The sequence below is a fragment of the Neoarius graeffei genome, chromosome 7 (assembly GCF_027579695.1).
Source record: "Neoarius graeffei isolate fNeoGra1 chromosome 7, fNeoGra1.pri, whole genome shotgun sequence".
NCBI lineage: Eukaryota > Metazoa > Chordata > Actinopteri > Siluriformes > Ariidae > Neoarius > Neoarius graeffei.
In genome coordinates this window covers 34,765,350-34,788,293 of record NC_083575.1, presented here as the reverse complement: position 1 = coordinate 34,788,293, position 22,944 = coordinate 34,765,350, and the positions used below count along the sequence as shown (strand labels likewise).

The 22,944-nt window shown below is 43.3% G+C and overlaps 1 protein-coding gene across 4 annotated transcripts in view; it reads right to left on the bottom strand.

Moving 5' to 3' along the window:
• Positions 1–11,316, bottom strand: part of LOC132889244 (cullin-9) — a 113,258-nt gene extending 101,942 nt beyond the window's left edge. For all 4 annotated transcript variants that reach the window (XM_060925540.1, XM_060925541.1, XM_060925542.1 and 1 more), the window contains exons 1-2: positions 11,136–11,316; positions 7,329–7,973 (exon numbers count right to left, since the gene is read on the bottom strand). In XM_060925540.1, coding sequence (XP_060781523.1) covers positions 7,329–7,968 — 640 coding nt within the window. In that variant the 5' untranslated portion in view covers positions 7,969–7,973; positions 11,136–11,316. The remainder of the gene's footprint in view (positions 1–7,328; positions 7,974–11,135) is intronic.
• Positions 11,317–22,944: the final 11,628 nt, after the last annotated feature.

The following is a 22,944-nucleotide window of genomic DNA, read 5'->3' as shown; positions in this document are numbered from 1 at the left end:
TAGAGAACACAAGTCAACTGTTGAAAAAAATAGATAAACAAAAAATGATAATAGCAGGCAGAGTCATGTGGAACTCTGCAATGGAGCGCTTCATCTTGTCTGAACAGAGACCACAGGGCCGTAGAAACTTCTGACCAATCATACACCCGCTTACTAACAGTGTTTATCCTTATCAATCTGCTCCTTGATTCGCTGATTACGGTCAGCTGATCGTTTAGCAAGTTGATTCGCCAATCATGATCAGCTGACTCGCAGGATGCATTACATTAAGCTTGGTTTTTTTTTTTTTCAGACGGCGGCTTTGTTCTGCAGCCATTATCTAGGCGCAGGCCTTAATTTTTGCTCTTTTTTTTTTTAAATTGGTGCACCGTGCGACCGTGATTTCAAATATAGTCGCACCCTCAAAATTCTAGTCACAAGTGCGACTAAACCAGTTGCACTCACGAGCCCTGAATTTGCTTTCAATATCTCGTTAAACTACAGCAAAATGATTGATAATATTTTGAACTTTTATTACTAAACTTAAGAGAACAAAGCAACGGGCATAGGTTAATGAACTATTATCTCTACACACAGTTAAAGAAAAAAAGTCACGTTACAGGTACAATGGAAAAACACATGTGCATTGAAACCATTCCCTAGGCCAGCGTTTCTCAACCTTTTTTCAGTCACGGGACCCTTCAGAAGTATGCAAATTCTCAAGGCACCCGCATATAAAATATACGCAGTCATGCGGACCCCGGCAGTGATGTTGTGATATGGGAAAGGGGGCCGTGAGACAAATTTTGATGATGCATGAGGCGGCGATGATCTGCATTAGTGTAACTATTGGTTTTTTGGAATTTTAATTCATTTTATTTATTTCAACGTTAAATTTTGACGGCACCCCTAACGAAGCCAGACGGCACCCCAGGGTGTCGCGGCACCCCGGTTGAAAAAGGCTGCCCTAGGACATCAATTCTAAAGAGTGTTATAAATTATTAAATTTATAGTACTACAAGTAGAGTGATGATACTCAGAGTTGACCCCCCCCCCGATCACGCATTCATCCTTCACCCATGGCAATGACAACTTCAGAATACTGTTGTCATCACTGGCGGTGACTAATAAAGGTCCAATATTCTTTCTAGGTTCCTGGTACTTCTGCTGGATATTTTTCACAGTAGACTGCTCCCTCCCCCTTGATTATTCAAACATTAGTCCTTCACCCATGGCACTAGAAACTATAGAACACTGTTGTCATCACCTGTAACTTATCAGAATCACTTTATTAATCCCCGGAGGGAAATTCAAATTTGCTACCAAATCTCCTGAATCAGAGAAGTAGTAAACATGTCTAAAAATAGAAGATAAAATCATCCGAAAAAAAAAATTTAATAAAAGTTCAATAACTTAAGTAAAAGCAAAATGAAGTGATTTTATATACACAATGATTCCTATATACATATATTGCACCCGAGTTAAGGATACGATAAGTTATACATTAGCGTCCAATATCAGGGTTCTCGCCAGCGCTTTATATGGTTGCGGCCCGCTACGCTAAAATTTCAGACCGCAACGGTAATTTCCCCCCGCTACGCTAAATTTTTAATATAGCGTAACGGTTGTTTTCAGTTGTTCATCACCATCGCCAAAAGTTTTTTTTTTCCTGCGCACTTGAGCAGTTTTCAAGGTGTCAAAATCAGCCTACGTTTGTTAGGAAACCCATGCCTGGAAATCAGTTCCGAGAGAGAGAGAGAGATCCTGGCGATAACTTTCTCTTGAGCTGGACTTCGGTGAATGACAATGGATGACGGACCCCCTCGCAAAAAAAGAGACATTCGCTCTTTCTTCACAGTTAGAAATGTAAGTGCACCACTTCTACAGGTTTTCCATCACGCTTGAAAACTTAACCCAAAGCCCTTTGATGAATGAAAACGTCTACTTTGTAAGCAGGTTTAGCAATATGACAGGGCGCACGTATCGGATGATTAGCGCTAATTTACTGGATCCCACTGTGGCTAACATTAACACACTGGTAATCTGCCTGCATGCCATCCATCGTTATATTTCTATAAGGAGACAGGCACAAGAGAGGTTGGAGGAGATGAAGGAAAGGACATAGGAGGCATTTAATAGTTTTAGATTATATATTAATTATTTATTAAGGGGGCTGGGTGTATGTTATGCCTGAATGAAAATGCAATTTGTTTTTTTTTTTTATTTTTATGTGCTCAGGCATTTCTTAATTTCTTAATACAATAAAACATTCATTATCTCTTTGGTTGTGTCTGAGTTTACATATCTTTTGACAACACCCTTTGTAGTTCAGTGAAATACAACAGTAGGTAACACATTGCCAAGATCCAAAGATGTAACAATTTTCCATCAAGGATATACAACATAAAAAATGCAATTTATCCCCTCCAGGAACGTCAAATATGGCCAATTTTGGGCATGATTTTTCAAAATCTCCGCACCATCCCCCCGCTCGGTCGCTACGCTCCCTCGCCATAACCCATTACGCTAAAAAAAAATCCTGGTGAGAACCCTGAATATAATATGCTTAGTGCAGTTTCTTTCCGAGTTCCTGGTATTTCTGTCATATTTCTTTCAGCACTCTTTCATCCATGGAGAAGGGATCATGTCCTACCAGACAGGCAGGACCACGGAAGATCCTTTCCAACTCTGGTATTGTTTCCTGTTCTCGATCAGACCTTGATTTCTTTGGCCATCGAAACTGGACTGCAAGAATTTGAAGTGTATCCCATTGTCTCGTTTTTCCACTGCCTTACCAATGTAGAATGCACTGCTGAAATAAACAGGATAGTATGCCTGGAGTTCGATCTGTTCTTCCTTGTTGTTTTGAGTTGCTTCTAAGCCGTGAGTAGTTTCTTCCAGTGGAGTTTCTGTGTCATCAACTTGACAATCTTGGGAATCCATGGACTCGTGTGAAGTTTCACCCTGTTGATCATCATCTGAGACCAAGACTGGTGTTGGACTGCCTCTTTCGGTGATATTTTGCAACCTTTTCTCTTCAGCAACTGGGATATCCTTTTGCTTGGTTTGAACGTCCTCAGTGTCCAGGGAAGGTACAGCTTGTGGGTCATCTTCCAATAGTGGCAAGGGATCTTGTGTTCTCTCTTTGGTTAGGGTGAAGAGCTCAACTTCACCATTCACAGTGACACAGTGGGCATCGGCAGCACCAGGAAGTGGTTTGCAATTATTGAAGATGTCTTCCAGGCAAACGTCTTGGTTGGTCTTCCCAACTGACTCAGGACTCATTTCAATGACCTCCACATTCGACAGTGACTGGGCTGCTCTGGTGAATGATGCGGCGTTACTGACTTGATGTTTGCGTGTCTTCACCATCTGCCAAACATGACGTTTCACCACTCCTCCTATTCCATCAACTGGGCCTTTACCGTGGGACGTTGCAAAACAATTCCATGTTATTTTTATACCATGCTTCTTTTCGAGGGTGGCGACTGCTCCAAGAGTGTCTTTGTTCTTAAACTGCAAACATGCCCCATCAGACCAAATTGAGAGTTCTTTCAGGTTGTCTGGTTTGCTTTCAAGAATACGATCAAGGTAGGCAATAACTGTATCCTTCGAATGGGTGAGGTTGTCAGATGTGATAACCATCGAGTGGAGCCTCTCCGAATGCCAAAATGCCGCTGTAAAAAGGCTGACCTGACTCTGTTACCAATGGGCACTTTGTATTTCATCCTGTGCTTGGCAGGTGTAGTTCTTGGAGAAATCCACTTGTAGTAGCCCACCAGATGAAGAACGATGGTCAGCAGTTTCGTGCTGCTTTTGTTAAGATGTTGCCTGTTTCCTCTTCTTCTGGCTGGTCACTTCAGGTCCATGAGGTCTGCTTCTTCCATGCAGGAAATGGGCTGCAACTCCTGTTGCATTGTGGGTGAACATGCTGCCACCTTTGTCTCAGAACAATAACCAATTGCTCCCACTCACTGACAAACAGGAAAGTAAACTTCAGTCTTTAGATCTCAGTGATAAAGTGTGTTACTCGCGTTACAGACACTGTTGCGTTACATGTTACAGAATTTGATCTAGTTCCACTCAGAGCTTATGAGGGGTTTGCCTTATTTTGTTTCATAAATGTAACTAGTGGAGGTAGAAGAGATGAATACAGGAATCTGACAGTCCTATCTAACAGCAGTGTGAAACGAGGGAAAGTTCATTTTTTGTTACTCACGTTACGGAAAGAGACTGCACCATTTCTGTCATCCAGCCCAAGAAAAATCATACTTACTTCCGAAATTTAGATGATGCTCCTAACACTCATTCAATCAAACAATAATCCTGTGGTAAGCTAGAGGCTAGAGTGAGGGTGTAAGGAAGAAAAGAGGTGGTTTTGGGTTGAAAAATTCTATTTTTCAGTGGCTGAAATTGGATGTATAGTACAAATCCTAAGTTCAGTCAAGCTGCTTGAAATCCTTATTTTCCTTACAGTTAGGTAGCCAAAGTACATGACCAATCTGAAGCGATATTTCTAGTTTGAAATTTCAGTTGCCATGAGACCGTTTTGCTGGAATTGCCCTAATGATTTTTTTTTTTAAAACAGCCCAAAAAAAGGACAGTATAATTCAGTCATTTTTCGTGATTGAGTATGAAATCTTGACATTACTCATCTCATCTCATCATCTCTAGCCGCTTTATCCTTCTACAGGGTCGCAGGCAAGCTGGAGCCTATCCCAGCTGACTACGGGCGAAAGGCGGGGTACACCCTGGACAAGTCGCCAGGTCATCACAGGGCTGACACAGACACAGACAACCATTCACACTCACATTCACACCTACGGTCAATTTAGAGTCACCAGTTAACCTAACCTGCATGTCTTTGGACTGTGGGGGAAACCGGAGCACCCGGAGGAAACCCACGCGGACACGGGGAGAACATGCAAACTCCACACAGAAAGGCCCTCGCCGGCCACGGGGCTCGAACCCGGACCTTCCTGCTGTGAGGCGACAGCGCTAACCACTACACCACCGTGCCGCCCGACATTATTCACTGAATATGAAAATTGATTGTTAAAAGCAACAGTTATTTTATCTCTCCCTCCCTCGCTCGCTCCTTGCCCTGTTGCACAACATGCATATTCCATCCAAAATAACCTGAATGGCTGCAAATTGAAAAGTTGAACTGAACAGAATTTTCATGAAAAAAAGAAACATTACTTTTACAGACTCACATGCCTAAATCTAGACATTGTTTTAGTGAACAGTTTAGCCTTGACAACGACCACAAATTAAACAAATGAGGAAACCAATTTTAACGAATCTCTGAACCCAACTTCTCTTGGAAAAACTCACATTGAATATACAGATTATTAAAGGATGCTGTGGAGCCCAGAAACCTCTTGCCATGGAATCTGCATGCTAAGTTAGCCTGCTAGTTAACTAAGCTAATGGCTGATGGTTGTTATTGAATATTTTGCTCTGACTGGCTACAAAATACCGAAAAATATGTGGGTCTTCTCCAAACTGTTGCCACACAGGTTGGAAACACACAACTGTCCAGAACGTGTCTGTAACCATTACAATTTCCCTTCACTGGAACTAAGGGGCCCCAAATGTGTTCCAGCACGACAATGCCCCTGTGCACAAAGCAAGTTCCATAAAGACAGTTTGCCAAGAATGGAGTAGAAGAAATCAACTGACCTGCACAAAGCCCTGACCTCAACCCTACTGAACACCTTCTGCACAAATTTGGGAGCGGACAGCGCACCAGGCCTCCTCACCCAACCTCACTAATGCTCTTACAGCTGAGTGAGCAAATTCCCACAGCAAAGCTCTAAAATCTAGAGGCAACCTTCACTCTTTTGGGAAGACTTCTTACAACAGCAAAAGGCGGACCAACATTTAATGCCCATGCTTCTGGAATGGAAACATATGGTAGGGACTTTAGCTTAAAATTTCAAATGGGTTCAGTTCACCTTAAAACCTGCCCTCTGTTAAAGGACACCCTAAGAAGAACATAGCTTTTGGAATAGCGAAAAAAAGATTTTACAGTTGCAGAGATACGATGATTTTATTAAAAATCAATAGTGCGCTGGACCACCACCAAACGTTATGGACTGTTTCTATTTTGTGCTGCATCAGTGTTTCTCAAACTTTTTCAGACCAAGAACCACTTTATCCATTAAAAAAATAAATAAATAATTTGCAGACCATCTAACCCCCCCTAAATATCCTGGACAAAAAATAATGAGCCTACTTCAACAGTACATTACAAATTACACACTAATGAAATGACAGTTTTACAAATAGTATAGCCAACTCACTCATTGTTTTCCTTCTCTTAATGGGAAGAATCGTGCTGCTTATTCTGATACATCAGTGAAACAATGATTGGCTCCAAACTGGACGGTTTTAATCTCGTATTGAGGGCCACATTGATCTGGTTGCACTGCTTTGTTTTCTCAAAACAATCAATCATCATGTCTTTGCACTTTGTCCTTGCTCGTGTCGAATGTTTCTTGTGCTTTTCTTCTGACTAACCAGGTCTTCAGCCACCGATCCATTACCTTTTTGACAGTTTGATGCCAAGTCTAATTTGGTTTCTCGTAGGTTTCTCCACATTCAGAGGTGACATTGATATGAAAGCATAACCTAAACTGACGTAGCTATAGGCGGTGTCGCAAAACTGTTGGCTTGCTTAATGTCAGACAAATTCAAACAATAGGTTACGATTTGAATTTACATAGGACTTTATTCAACATAGAAAACTTATCTGTGCTACTCAGAACTTTGCTTTTGGAGTCACATAGGCGATTTGAGAAACACTGATAAAACGTGATTTTTACATCAACTCGTGGACCACCAAGGGTCGCTCGCAGACCACACTTTGAGAAACAGTGGTCCTAAATGGTACTGTTAGAACCAGAAAAGGTTGTAGTTTTATGAGCAGCTTAGTTTTGGAGATTAACCCTAACAAATTCCTGTCTACTGCGTGCTCGCTGCACACAATGCATACAGTGCAATGCGTCACCCACTTCTTCTGGCTCCAGCGCCGAACGTGAAGTGCGGTAGGTAGGTGTGACGGCCAGGTGTCCGCATATTTTTGGCCATACTGTGTAGTTTGCTACAAATTAAAATGCAGATCAGCTTCATGGGATGACAAAAGGAAATGTACGCATTTCCACTTAGCATATTCATAGATTCTGGCATCTTGGTGATGGCCAGACCGTAGAGATTTTAGATGCTTTGGCATTTAGCAGTACTATAAAGAATTTTATTACATATTATTTATAACAGTTTATAATATGACACTTAGTAGTACACTGGGATATACAAACAGTACATTCATAGCAGTTGTTACATACCCGCATCATGAGAGGCCAAAGCACGCAACATCTTGCCAGCACTGCGGCGGGTCTGTCGCTCTTTGTTCCCCAGCAGCTCCATGAGCAGGTCTAGTGCCCCAGTCTCCTTGAAGACTCCCACCAGTGAGCCAATGCTTGCATAAGCACTCAGCACATGAATGGTATGTGTGAGGCTAATGGCAAAATCACTGTTCTTGGCCATCTGCTTCCGTGCTCGCTCAACAAGGTTTTTGACATCTTCCTTCATGTCACAGAGGTCTACCTCATCGAAGGTGACGTCGGAGGGGAACTGGCCACTGGGTCTCGCCTTCTCCTCCTGCAGCGGTCGCTTTCCCAGTAGCGTCGGGCAGTTGGCATACACATCCTCAGTAGACATCCACATCAGGATATTCTCCGTCTTACTCTCTCCTGAAGTGCAGCCTGAAGAGCTTCCCACTCTGGAGTTACTGCTGCTGCTGCCTCCTTCATTGCCGCCGCTGCCGGAGCCGGAGCCATCATCCACGGCTTGCAGGCTCCAGCGGATCAGGTACTCCGTCTGGCCATCATGGGTGCGTCTCTGACGGATCAGCTCCTCTGGATAAGCCTGCTGTTTTGGACCAAGCGGAACCAGCAGGTTCCCATTGCGCCGCTCGCCCACCATGACACCTAAAAGAATAAAGACATTAAAGGGCATATCCTGGACCAATTTCATTTTTTTTTTTATGAAAATATGTCCCTTTACACACTCATCCAGAAGGGTAATTTTGCACAAGGCCATCTGTCTACAGCAGAAAAAAATAAAATAAAACGCATCTGGAAAAATCCCAAGGGAGTCTGGAGCCAGATTCGTGACGTCACCTGTGGAAGCGCCAGCAGGCTGCGAGAGCTTGCACGGTTTCAGTGCACAGACTGTGTAGACCAAGTTTAGCAGCTAGCGATTTTGCATTGAAATATGGAATTGTCACCTGAGCGCAATGTGGGGAAACGATGAGTACTAATCCCATCAAGATTGGTGTTGCTACACCCTCCTACGATACATCTGTTAACCATTTTAATAATTACGTGATAACGTTGAAGAAATTTGCAGAAAACCACCAGGTCGTTTTCTCATAAACAAACTAGGACTGAACGATATATCGTTATCGTATCTATATCTAGATATGAAAATTCAAGATATTAATATCGAAAAAGCAACGATATAGATTTCCCCTCCCCGCGCTCGCCCTGCATGTACAGCTCTGGCAGTCACAACAAACATCATTTTTACGATTGCCCTTGAATGCACCGCTAAGGCCAGCCAACCACAACCCTTATTTCATGCTCGCTGTGGATCGACAGCTGAAGCCAACCAATGACAAACATATGAGGGCGGGAGTGAGGGAGACGGAGGCCGACGCGCGCACACTACAGACACAGCAGGGAAATTAAAAAGAAAGAAAGAAAATGAGTGAGGAAGATAATGCGGCCGGTGGCGGTGCAGAATCTGACTTGGTGCCAAAACATAAAATCATCCTCCATTATTTGGAAGTATTTTGGATTCAAAAAGGACGATGTTAACCAGAGTGAGGTGTTGTGCAGGTCGTGCTTAGCAAAAATTGTGATGAAGCAAAGTAGCACAACAAACATGTTTCATCACCTGAAACACCACCATCACGTGCTGCACGAAGAGTGCATGACAATGAGAGAAACACCGGGGACTTCTCAGTCATCCCAAAATAAGCCAAAGCAAAGTTTGATTGCTGATGCGTTCAGTAGCGTTACACCGTACGAGTCGACGTCCACCAGAGAAAGAAATTACAGACGCTATAACATACCACATTGCAAAAGACATGGTACCTGTGTACACAGTCTCGAAAGAGAGCTTTAAAAAAATGGTTCGGACGCTGGACAAGCGTTATAAATAATTTATGTAATTATAATTTACGTTAATGTTGATGACTGGCAGTGAGTTCTTAAAAATAAGACTGCACTTTCCACATTTTTTTGTATTATGATCTTTTTATTTTTCTGAAAAATGCTTGGTTTTCACCGAACCCGTAGTTATATCGTATCGATATCGAGGTATCTGGCATGAATATCGAGATATGAAATTTTGTCCATATCGTTCAGCCCTGAAACAAACCAGCGCTGACATAGGATTCAGAAGGAGGCGGCCCGCACGCGACGTCACGAAAATCAATGTTTCCTGGGAAATCCAAATGCCAAGTTTTTTCACAGGCGGATCAATTCGCCTCAAATGGCTTGATTTCAATTGAATTTTTCTGGTATTGCACAAGGTAAAAAAATTGCACAAAATGCAACAGATATTTGACCAAAGTTTAATATAAAATAGGAGATTTACATTGATCTTTCTCCTGAATTTACCCATGATATACACTACTGTTCAAAAGTTTGGGGTCACTTTGAAATTTCCTTATTTTTGAAAGAAAAGCACTGTTCTTTTCAATGAAGATCACTTTAAACTAATCAGAAATCCACTCTATCCATTGCTAATATGGTAAATGACTATTCTAGCTGCAAATGTGTGGTTTTTGGTGCAATATCTCCATAGGTGTATAGCGGCCCATTTCCAGCAACTCTCACTCCAGTGTTCTAATGGTACAATGTGTTTGCTCATTGCCTCAGAAGGCTAATGGATGATTAGAAAACCCTTGTACAATCATGTTAGCACAGCTGAAAACAGTTTAGCTCTTTAGAGAAGCTATAAAACTGACCTTCCTTTGAGCAGATTGAGTTTCTGGAGCATCACATTTGTGGGGTCGATTTAAATGCTCAAAATGGCCAGAAAAATGTCTTGACTATATTTTCTATTCATTTTACAACTTATGGTGGGAAATAAAAGTGTGACTTTTCATGGAAAACACAAAATTGTCTGGGTGACCACAAACTTTTGAAAAGTAGTATACACTTGAAACGTGCGATTCAAATTATTCAAAACATGCCAGCATGTTCCGGCCTGGTCCAGAGGCCAACTAAATGATGAAATCATCCTTTTCAAGCAAGTATAAATGAGACAAAGGAATCAGGGATGAATGAGCAACAACAAAATGACAGATTCAACTCATGTTATATGAAAGGAAAAGGGAAAAAAAACCTTAGACAGGTTGGGGAATCTTTCAATATCTAGCAAACTTTAGCTTTAATTTAAAAAGAGTGCTCTTAATGACGAGATCTCAGCAACAGACTGAAGCCTGATGTAATGCTAACTGTAATGTTAGATGATTAATTTCTTCCAGTGTGGCTCCAGTGGCGAGCCATTGGGCGTTAACATTAGCTGGGGTACAGTAGGCGAATGAAACAGCACATTCTTTACCCGTTAGTTCATGTCAAACACAGTGGCTCTTGGCCTTGGATCAAATCCTGCTCGACCCACTTCCACTAGGCGTCAATCGGTGCCAAGTTTCAACTCCAGCACAAGCAACTTGGCTTCAGTTAAGACATAAACTCTCACACACGTTTATTAGACTATTAAAACAAAAAGAACATTCATCACAATCATGAACTCTTTTTCTCAGACTGACTTTCGATGCTGACTCACATCTAACCAATTCCTCTTCTGAGCCACCACTCCTCCTCCTCCTCCTCCTCCACAATGCTAACAAACCACCGCAGCCGCCTTTAAGGCTGTCAGAAAACCTTTTTACTTAATAATACACGTTTTCAAATTAACTCTAAATCTAAACCCTCTATCATGGAAGTTTGGAGACACTGTTTAAGAGAAAACGTGTTAACACGCCTGCTAAGTAGCTAGTTAGCTAGCTAGCTAGCGGCCCGACAAGTAGCTTAGCTAGAATACTACATCAAATAAAACCAATAATTATCATTTACCTTCAGTCTTACACGACTTCACTACTTTCTCCCTCACTCGATGAGATTTTCTTTTCCGTGATAATGTATCGTTGCCCAGCCTGAACACCTTTTTTTCCCCCCAACTTAGCTATTTGCTTTACCAATAGAAATCTTATTCACAATATTTCCAGCTACGCTTCTTCGTCAAGACTTATGGGTTCGTCTTCCGCTCTAAAAGCGGAAGTGGAAGGTATTTTTGAGTAGCGACGTCAGTGTGCGCCTCCTAGTGGCTGAACAAGATCCAGACGTTGTTGAACTTGTAAACGTAAACTTTACCGTTATAAAATATTTTAACATATTTTATATTACCATTCGCATGCCAGGTTTTTTTTGGTTAACTTGTGTGCAAAGTATTATCCACATAATATTGCAGCTCTGCTCAGTTAATAGGTTTAATTCTGATTAATTATTGCATCAAGTCTTTAAAGGGGTGGCATGGTTGTGTAGTGGTTCGCCTCACAGTAAGAAGGTTCTGGGTTTGAGCCCAGTGGCCGATGAGGGCCTTTCTGTGTGGAGTTTGCATGTTCTCCTCGTGTCTGTATGGGTTTCCTCTGGTTTCCCCCACGGCACAGTGGTGTAGTGGTTAGCACAGTCGCCTCACAGCAAGAAGGTTCTAGGTTCAAACCCAGCAGCCGGCGAGGGCCTTTCTGTGTGGAGTTTGCATGTTCTCCCCGTGTCTGTGTGGGTTTCCTCCACAGTTTAAAGACATGCGGTTAGGTTAGGTTAATATGGGACGGGGTGGTGTAGTGGTTAGCGCTGTCGCCTCACCGCAAGAAGGTCCGGGTTTGAGCCCCGTGGCCGGCGAGGGCCTTTCTGTGCGGAGTTTGCATGTTCTCCCTGTGTCCGCGTGGGTTTCCTCCGGGTGCTCCGGTTTCCCCCACAGTCTAAAGACATGCAGGTTAGGTTAACTGGTGACTCTAAGGTGGGGTTTACATTAGACCGTATCAGCGGATCATCAGATTAATGTTTTTAAAAACGATTAGCGTGCACACAGCAACGCCAATACACGATTTGCGTGCACACAGCAACGCCAATACACGGATACGCTAATCACATGACTAATTAGACGGCACATAAGTTGAAATGTGTAATGTGTAAATTTCTCCTCAGCGGCTCGGCTCCGCAGGCATCCTGCGCTCCAAATCACTCCGCCCTGAACAGCGAGTGCCCTCTGGAGGGTGCGCACTCCGGCCCTGCGCAGCTCACAGAGCGCGCGAGTGAAGCGCACGAGCAGTGATTCGGGACTGAGACGCTGTGTGTGTGATCCCAGTGCATATCGGGCATGCGCAAGTCACTCACCACTTGCAAGTGGAAGGATGGCAAGCCTAAAGACAATCATAACTACACAATGGGCAGTATTTGCATCAGTATTTGCAGTATTTTCATACTTTTATACTCTTTAATGAAAGGTGATACAAGGCGGAAGTCCGCGCCGTTTTTCAGCAGTCACGTCACATGACCAACGCCAGCGAATCAGGAAGGTGGATGTCACAGTGACGTTGTCCAATGACGACGTCAGCTAGAGCTCAGCACAGCGTATCCGCGTATCCTCAATGTTTACACAGCACCGGACCAGACACGAACTGGGTTGAATACGTGGGCCCTGGCGGATTCCCGTTTCCCGGCGTTTCCCGGCGTTTTAATGTGAACGGACAGTGCATCCGCGAAGAAAATGAGACAGATACGGTCTAATGTAAACTTGGCCTAAATTGACCGTAGGTGTGAATGTGAGTGTGAATGGTTGTCTGTGTCTATGTGTCAGCCCTGTGATGACCTGGCGACTTGTCCAGGGTGTACCCCGCCTCTCGCCCATAGTCAGCTGGGATAGGCTCCAGCTTGCCTGCGACCCTATAGAACAGGATAAGCGGCTAGAGATAATGAGATGAGATGAGAATATGGGACGGCCTTGAGCGAGGCACCTAACTCCTAACTGCTGTTAGCATGGCTGCCCACTGCTCTGGGTATGTCTGTGCTCATTGCTCGTGTGTGTGTTCACTGCTTCAGATGGGTTAAATGCAGAGAGGAAATTTCACAAGTGTGTGATGAATAAAGTTGTGCTTTCTTTCTTTCTTTCTTTCTTTCTTTCTTTCTTTCTTTCTTTCTTTCTTTCTTTCTTCAGTCCAAAAAGACATGCAGGTTAGGCAAATTGATGGCTCTAAATTGACCATAGGTGTGAATGTGAATGGTTGTGTGTCTCTATGTGTCAGCCTTGCGATGATCTGGCGACTTGTCCAGGGTGTACCCCACCTCTCGCCCATAGTCAGCTGGGATAGGCTCCAGATCGCCTGTGACCCTGTAGGACAGGATAAGTGGCTATAGATGATGGATGGATGGATATTGCATCAAGTCTTTAAAGGCCCTATATCTTAATATCCATCCATCCATAACCACTTATCCTGTGCATGGGCAAGCTGGAGCCATCCATCCATCATCCATTCATAACCACTTATCCTGTGCAAGGTCATTGGCAAGCTGGAGCCTATCCCAGCTGACTATGAGTGAAAGGCAGGGTACACCCTGGACAAGTCGCCAGGTCACATTCACACCTATGGTCAAGTTGGAGCCAGCAATTAGCCGAACCTGTATGTCTCTGGACAGTGAGGGAAACCGGAGCACCTGGAAGAAACCCATACAGACATTGGGAGAATATGCAAACTCCACACAGAAAGGCCCTCGTCAGCCACTGGGCTTGAATACAGAACCTTCTTGCTGTGAGGCGATAGTGCGAACCACTACATAATATTTTCAGACATTTTTTGATTATTCCTGTGTCTATAAAACACATTTCAAGTGAAAACCATGTCTGTGTGCCTTTAATAAATCGGTGTAAGACTTTTCTCTGCTTCCTTAATTCATAGCCAGTTTTCCCTGACCTGAGTTATTATATCCTTCACAGAAAAATTCCCGTGCAGGGATTGGCCAAGGATGGCTCACATGACATAAAATAGTTCCACCATTGATTAAGCCATGTATCTCGTGACATCAAAAACTAAAAAAAATATATAAATAAATTAAAAATAATATGTGTGTCCAATGTGGTGTGAGTCAGTCATGGTATACCCTGGGTATACCATGAATTGACATCACAATTTCAAGCTATATGGCCGACTTGAGTCGCAGCTGTGGCTCCATGAGCATTTCTGTGCGTGTAGATCTATGTATCATGATCATGCCTAGTGAGGTAGGTGATAGCATGGTACGTTGCACATGTTCAGGTTGAAGGTTGCTCTGATGTAAACAACAAACATGGCTGCCTCCAGTGAGTTTATGCTGAGATTCAATCTTAACACTTTTAGTTTGGAATTTTTTGATGAGGGATATATACCATATACTGAGAAGCACAGGTAATTATGGATTCTCTTCAGTGACTGGCATAGTACTATGTTCTTCAGGGCGCCCTGGAGAACATAGTGCTATGCCAGTCACCGAAGAGAATGTGGTGAAACTTCAAAAACTTTGCCAACTTATGCTGTCATGCAAAAGACTTTGGGCCACCAGCTGAGTGACATTTCTTTGCCACCAGCAATGGAAAATCCCCTTGTGATGGAATTGGAGGGACTGTGAAGAGGTAAGTCACTGGAGCCAGCCTCCAGCACCCTTTGGAGGGACACATAATGTATACAAGAGAACTGTATGTTTGGGCTATGACTAAAATTACTGGAATCCAGTTCTTCTGGGTTGATCAGCATGATGTGGCTGCTGTCACCGTGTCCCAGTAAGAAGGATTTGCACAATACCAGAGTGTTCCACGCACAAGGGAACACTGTCTTGTGCCTTTATCTGATTGCCATCTACACGTAAAACATGCATCACAGGACACCATAGCATTCTCTTTGCAGACATGCAAAGATGTGAGAAAGTGTTAGCCAGTAAAAGCTTCAGCAGAGGCCTTGGATGAGCAGAACATACATATGCATCCTTGCCAGCCTGAAACCACAGTTGAGATAAGTCCTGGCTAGTATGTAGCTTGTCTGTATGATGGATACTGGTGGATAGCAAATATTATTTCAGTCTCCTCAAAAGCTGAATATGACTTTCTTTGATGACATTATGATGACATGATGAAATGAAAGTAGGCCTACAAGTAAATGTCTACTTGTAGGCTATACTTGTTGATTTCTCAGTATTATTTTATCTGTCAAGCTCTCACTCGGTAACGGTAACCTTACTCTGAGAATATTAACGTTAAGGTAGTTTAATGTCATGAATTTGGAATTGAGTCTCATATCGTAAATGTTATGTTTGGAGTTGTTGGAGTTATGCATTGTTATAAAGGCTAATGGTATATGTCCACATGGCATTTGAATCTGAGCACCAGCCTCTTTTTTCAATTTTTCCCAATACAGAGAGAGCATATGCTGCCACATGTGACCGCTTAGAGAAAAGTACTGCACCCAGCGTTGTTGTTTTTTTCACAGCTCTCTGCCATTTTTTGCAGCCGCTCTGAGCGCTTCAAGTTGAAAATGTCTGAAGTTTTCAGAAAGGTGCTGGTGTCATCACTGCCACACCTTTCCAAACAACCCATCATGCTGTCGCTCCTTTCCAAGCAACCCATCATACTGTCGCTCCTTTCCAAGCAACCATCATACTGTCGCTCCTTTCCAAGCAACCCATCATACTGTCGTTTAGTGTTGACATGTTTCAATAGTTTTTGATGAAGAGCTACCCAATGGCTGCTGGCATTTTTCTGCCATTTTAAGGATTTAGCTTTTCTGATGATATTTGTATTACTGTCTCCTCCATGTAGTTATTGAAATATGGTTATTTGAATATTGATTGTTAGAAACTTCCCTGAGGTAACTTGTTAGGAAGCTGCAAGAGCAAGTAAATGTTGACAATGGTTTATTGTATACCTATTTCAAACTATCAAAATTGTCAGAGCTGAAACCTTACTTTCATAAAACTGTTATAATCATTGACGACACTGCCAAACCCAATCTGGGCTTAAGGCAGACCATGTTTGGTTGGCTTGGCCAGAATTGCAGCAGTAGGGTGGCTAGTTCTTTTCTGCACACTCACACACCCACCTATGGACAAGTTAGAGTAGCCAGTTAACCTAACCTGCATGTCTTTGGACTGTGGGGGAAACCAGAGCACCTGGAGGAAACCCACACAGACACAGGGAGAACATGCAAACTCCACACAGAAAAGCCCTGTCAGCCGCTGGGCTTGAACCTTCTTGCTGTGAGGTGACAGTGATAACCACTACACCATCAGAGGCTCCAACTCTCCCGCTTTAGGGAACATTTAGAAAATCCTCCCGACCTCCCGCTGACAACATAAAAACCTCCCGCTCGCCCTTACTACACATGATTAGTTAAAACAATATATAACTTGATACGTTTATGTTGATGAAAATTAATAGTTGACTTTCCGCTTTTCGTGTGCCTGACATTGTATGGCTGGACTCAAGTGTGTACCCCGCGGTATATGCCAATTCCCTGGTCGGTACACCGATCGGCGTAACACGGGGGGATTGGAGGGAATGCCGGAGGCATGCGCACGCAGATCAAGTGTGCATATGAATGGAGCGGAATTCGGTACGCCACAGGGTACACACTTGAGCCCACCCAATGTCTTAGCAGTTACCGATGAAGCATACAGATGGCGCTATTAATGATGCGCGTGAGAGAACGAGAAAACCTGCGACACTCAACCATTTTTTTTTTTGCTTCTGCATTCCGTCTGCATTTATCCTCTGCTCGTCTTTAACTTTATGTTCTCTTGAATGAAATAATGAAATGAAGTTCCGTTGGTGGAAATGGCAAAAGCCAAACTACGAAGAAAAAATATCAGAAAATCACCAAGATAAAGTTGGGTTCGCCCGTCGCGATGGTCGCCAGGGACGAATGGCGGACTATTTTGGACGGCAGCAAGACGACCCTATATCTGACAAGGTTAGATCACCAGACCAGACGTTAGATTCTAACAAACTTGTCTGACTTTTTTTGTCTGACTTTTACTAACTTAGACTTAGAAACAGAATATTATTAGAAGAACATTATCATCAGAAGGTCTACCACTGGCAATTTATAATAGTCATTATTGACATTAACATTGACTTTAGGCATATTAAAGTTTGGTCTGTAGTCACTGGATTTATCTAGATCTGTTACTATTAATAAGATTTAATTGACACGAAATGTGGTGAATCATTCATATATATATATATATATATATATATATATATATATATATATATATATATACACACACACACACACACACACACACATATCATATATATAAAACTCGCCTTTGCGCCTACGGCACTCTCCCTCCGAGCTACTTGCAGAGAGGGAGAATCTCCCTCTTTGCAATTTCCCAAGTTGGAGCCTCTGCACCATTGTACTGCCCAAATCTGTTAATTTAGGATGCAGCGGGAAGTTGCTCGAAGAAGAGAAGGTTTTTCTGCCTGTAAAAAGTCTGTTCTCTGCAGTCAGCATTTTAGAGAAGATGACTTTGAGAGGACTGGACAGATGGTTCAGATCAGAGGAGGAGTCATTCCATTCTCTTTCCCAGGTCATCTTCAAAGGTTAACTGTAACTCAGTAGAAACCCAGTTTCCTAATTTTATTAAAACTAATTTAATTTAATTCAAAACATATTCGTAATTTTATTTTCCTATCACTTTCTTTGGTTTCTGATTCACCAAACTATGTTTATTTGAAGTTATTTGGTTGGTTTATGTGCCTGTCAAGTGTAATTAATTGTAATTGACCAAATCACCCAGTAGCATAATGCTATTGGAGGGAGGAGGCAAACCCCCCCCCCAGGTAGCAGTCGCAGTAGTACACACACACACCGGAGCAGTGAGAGATGAGAAGTAAATCCCTTGGCAGTTATTCCACAAAACTTGGTTCTAACTGTTTAAAAGTGTTCAGAAGTGATACTGGAGGTGACCTGAAGCCTGTTGACATGGGTTTATTGTATGCAGACCATCTTGGCTAAGTTTTTGATTCCACTGGAAACTTCTTGGGATTCTGGAAACCGGAACTGGATTTTCTTCCTGACGAGGGAGATGGCGAGCCACTGGGAGATTTGATTGCTTCATTCATCACTGAGGGAACTCATCTATTCCTTCTTCACAAGTTTACAAGTTCACTGGTGTGAACACGATTTGACACGACATCCACCTGATGTTGACTAAAAGACACTTACCAAACGTCAATAACCTCTTGGACTACACTTAAAGGATCTGACTGACAAACTATATGAGTTGACTGACCTAAACTGTGCAGAACTATAAGTGGTTTCAAGTACTGGAAGCAGAGAAACTGAACTGATCTGAGTTGAAAACTGAACTTTGTTACAATGTTTTAAAAGTGCACTTATTGATGTATTTCCCTTTCACAGAGATGCCGGTTGTTAAGTTGTAAACTTTATTTTTATTTATTTTATTTATTTATTTATTTATTTTTTACAAGATACCTAAATATAAGGTGTTCCTGGGTCTGTGTTCATCCTTCCTGGCTATTACACAGCACAGCATTTACCTCCACGAACCTAGTCACTGGTCCACTACTCAACCAACTAATCAGAGCTTACTTTTGGTCCTCCACCACTACAGGCAGGTTTGCTGGGTAATGGGTTACATTTTCTTGGCGAGCCAGCCAGGACGTAAATGAATGAATTGGCTATTGTAAATTAAGATTGATGTCGAACCAAAATAGATATCATTCAGAAACATTCTATCAAAATTCCAAATGCTGTAATAGTCAGTGGGATAGCTGGGGATGAGAGAGATGAGGGGATTGCAGATTTCCTGAAACAAAGATTCAAAGATTCTTTATTGTCAATTCACTATATATCCAGGACATATAGGAGAATCTAAATGCCGTTTCTCTCTCACCTTACCTGTAAAAAACAAATAAAGATTACACACACACACACACAAGAATAGCTGCAGTTTTGCTGCAGCTAATGGGGATCCTAATAAAATAAAACAATAAAACACACCAAAAAAAATTATGAAAAACAATATATATAAATATTTATAAATATAGATTAAAAAATTAAGAAAAACAATATATATAAATATAGATAAAAATACACTCTAAAATCAAACAATGTGCAAAATAGCAGTAGTGCAATACAGTACAATAACGGAGAAGGTGCTAGAAGAGCAGCTTATGAGGTGTATATGACAGTAGTGCAAATGAGCAATAGCAGCAGATACAGCAGTAATGCTAATGTTTGTGGTGTGATGTGCAAACGGATGAGGTAGTTTTCTTGTGTGAATGAATGTGTTACAGACCAGGGGTAGGTAGTGGACAGAGTTCAGCATCCTGACAGCCTGGTGGATGTAGCTGTTTAGCAGTCTTGTGGAGCAGGCCCGGAGGCTCCGGTACCTTTTCCCTGAGGGCAGGAGGCTGAAGAGTGAGTGTGAAGGGTGGGAGATGTCACCAGCGATGCTGATGGCTCTGCAGGTGAGATGGGAGTGATAGATGTCCATAAGGGAGGGCTGAGGGGTAATGATGATCTTGCTGGCCGTGTTCACTATGCGTTGCAGAGTCTTCCGGCAGGAGCCACTGCAGCCTCCATACCATGCAGTGATGCAGCCAGTGAGGACACTCTCAATGGTGCCCCTGTAGAATGAGCACATGATGGGGGGTGGGACTCGTGCACTCCTCAGTTTGTGGAGGAAGTAGAGGCGAGTTTGAGCCTTCTTGGCCAATGATGCAGTGTTGTTGGACCAGGAGAGGTCCTCAGCGATGTGCATCCCTAGGAATTTGGTGCTGCTCACCCTCTTCACTGCAGCACCATCAATGGTCAGAGGGGGATGCTGTGAGTGACCTCTCTTGAAGTCGACTACAATCTCTTTGGTCTTCTCCATGTTCAGGAAGAGATTGTTGTCTTTACTCCACTCGACCAGTTGGCTCACCTCATTCCTGTAGTTGGCTTCATCATTGTTAGTGATGAGGCCCACCGCAGTCGTGTCATCTGCAAACTTGATGATGTGGTTGGTGTTGTAGATTGGTACACAGTCATGGGTCAGCAGGGTGAAGAGCAGCGGGCTGAGCACACATCCTTGTGGGGCCCCTGTGCTCAGCATGATGGTCCTGGAGGTGTTACTGCCGACCCGCATGTTCTGTGGCCTCCCTGTAAGAAAGTCCAGCACCCAGTTACAAAGAGAGGCATTGAGTCCCAAATGTCTGAGTTTTTGTATTAGCTGCTGGGGAATGATTGTGTTGAATGCCGAACTATAATTCAAGAACAGCATTCGCACATAGGTATTCTTTGAGTCCAGGTGAGTGAGGGCTGGATGTAGAGCAGCGGAGATAGCATCCTCTATGGACCTGTTTGACCTATATGCAAACTGGAATGGGTGATGAGAGGGAGGGAGAATGGACTTGATGTTCTGCATGACCAATCGCTTAAAGCACTTCATGATGATGGAAGTCAGTGCTACGGGCTGATAGTCGTTATAGTTAGATGGGAGGGGCTTCTTTGGCACTGGTATTATGGTTGTAGCTTTGAAACACGTGGGGACAACAGCTTGGTTCAGGGAGATGTTAAAGATGTCAGTGAGGACATCCCTGAGCTCCATGGCACAGTCCTTCAGAACACGACCAGGTATGTTGTCTGGTCCAGCTGCCTTACATGGATTGATCCTGGAGAGGGTCCTCTCCACGTTGGCTGGATCCAGACATACAGCCTGTTCATCTGGGGGAGGAGTGGTCTTCTGTGCTAGTGTGTTGTTTTGTGTTTCAAAGCATCCAAAGAAGTCATTTAGGCAGTTTAGCAATGTGATATCACCCTCACGGGTCTGTGGTGGGGGTTTGTAGTTTGTGAGGGTTTGAATGCCACGCCAGAGAGACTGTGCATCTCTGGTGTTGCTGAAGTGTCCAGATATTTTATTGCTGTACTGACGTTTTGCCTCCCTGGTGCTGCGGGAAAGGTTGGCTCTGGCTGCTGTTAGACTTGCAGTGTCACCGGCCCTAAAGGCTGTGTCTCAAGCCTGCAGGAGCCTGTGAACCTCTCCTGTCAGCCAAGGCTTCTGGTTAGCACGAACAGTGATGGTTTTGCAGTGAGTGACATCATCAGTGCATTTAGCGATGTATGATGTGACGGCCTCAGTGTATTCCTCTAAGTCTATGTGGTCGTTGTAAGTGGCTGCTTCTTTGAAAATGCCCCAGTGTGTAGTGCTAAAACAGTCTTTCAGAGCATAGGAGGCCCCCTCTGGCCACACACGTACCTCCTTTTGTGTTGGTCTGATGGCTCTCACTCTGGGTCTATTGAGGTATTTCACCCACATGACCAAGTCATGTGATGCTGCCATTTTGGACGGCACGGCTCGAATCAGTTTGAATGCGAGGAAGGCGACAAACGAAAAACATAAAAGAAAAAGGAGCGAGATGCAGAAAACACCTTCACTATCCAGCGACGTAGGGCATTTACAGGGCGAGCAGAGGGAGAGGTATTTGCAAAAATTGAGGTTAGCAGGTTTAGAGAACGACGTTTACCTGCTTCCACCAGGATTGTTCACTGACGTACGGAAGTACACGAAGCCCTCGTCTTTACCTGACTTCGGCCCACATGATCTGTATACCTATGTCGTTAAAAACCCATCGCCATACACAGGTATTGATCTGAAAGTGTATGAGTTTGGATACCTACAAATATTTTGTGTCAGGCTGGGTAACATGCCTACATCAGCGGGTCGTCCCTGGAGCCGGTGGTCGCCATCTGATTACAGCTAAGGTTTGTTCACATTTTCATTTACTTTCGGTCCTCAGGATAAACAAAATGTTATTAAATGTCATTGAAATAACTTCTTAGTCTGTTGAGACATGGCCCGTTATAAATTTGCTGTTACCAGGCAGTGACCAAGAACTGTATTATTAGGGTTGGTGTCTGTGTTGTAGCAGTGTACTAGCAACTAGCTGTTAGCACTAGCTAATGTCAACAACATCATAGCTGGTATGTTACTGTAGCAATGTTTACGTTCAGTCATTTGGATGACTGTTAAAACCTTTCAGTCTCAAGTTTTTCCTTTACTGGATTTACTAGTTTACTGAGCTAGCATGCTCGGGCAAGCTGGGAGCTAGCGCGCACTAGCCTGCCAGCGGCTGGCGCGCGCTAGCCTGCTGGCGGCCGGCGCGCGCTACCCTGCCGGTGGCCGGCGCGCGCTAGCTCAGTAAACTAGTAAATCCAGTAAAGGAAAAACTTGAGACTGAAAGGTTTTAACAGTCATCCAAATGACTGAACGTAAACATTGCTACAGTAACATACCAGCTACTGTTGTTGACATTAGCTAGCTTGACATTCAAAATGGCGGACACCGGGGCGTCACGTGACCCTGTGACGTCAGGTGAAATACCTCAATATGCAGGTCTTAGCATGATGGTAATGTGATCAGAGAGACCCAGGTGGGGGAGGGGGGAAGCCTTGTAAGCTCCTTTGTGAGTTGTATACACCAAGTCCAGTAAGTTGTCACCTCTTGTTGGAAAGTCCACATGCTGATGTAATTTGGGCAGTAAAACCTTTAAATCTGCATGATTGAAGTCACCTGCTGTGATGAGGAATCCATCTGGATGTGCTGTCTGTTGTTCACTGATGGCCTGATAGAGTTCACTGAGTGCCTCACTCCTAACATTGGTGTTAGCGGTGGGAGGTATGTAAACAGCGATGAGCAGAATCGATGTAAACTCCCTCGGTAGGTACAACCCCAATTCCAAAAAAGTTGGGACAAAGTACAAATTGTAAATAAAAACAGAATGCAATGATGTGGAAGTTTCAAAATTCCATATTTTATTCAGAATAGAACATAGATGACAGAGCAAATG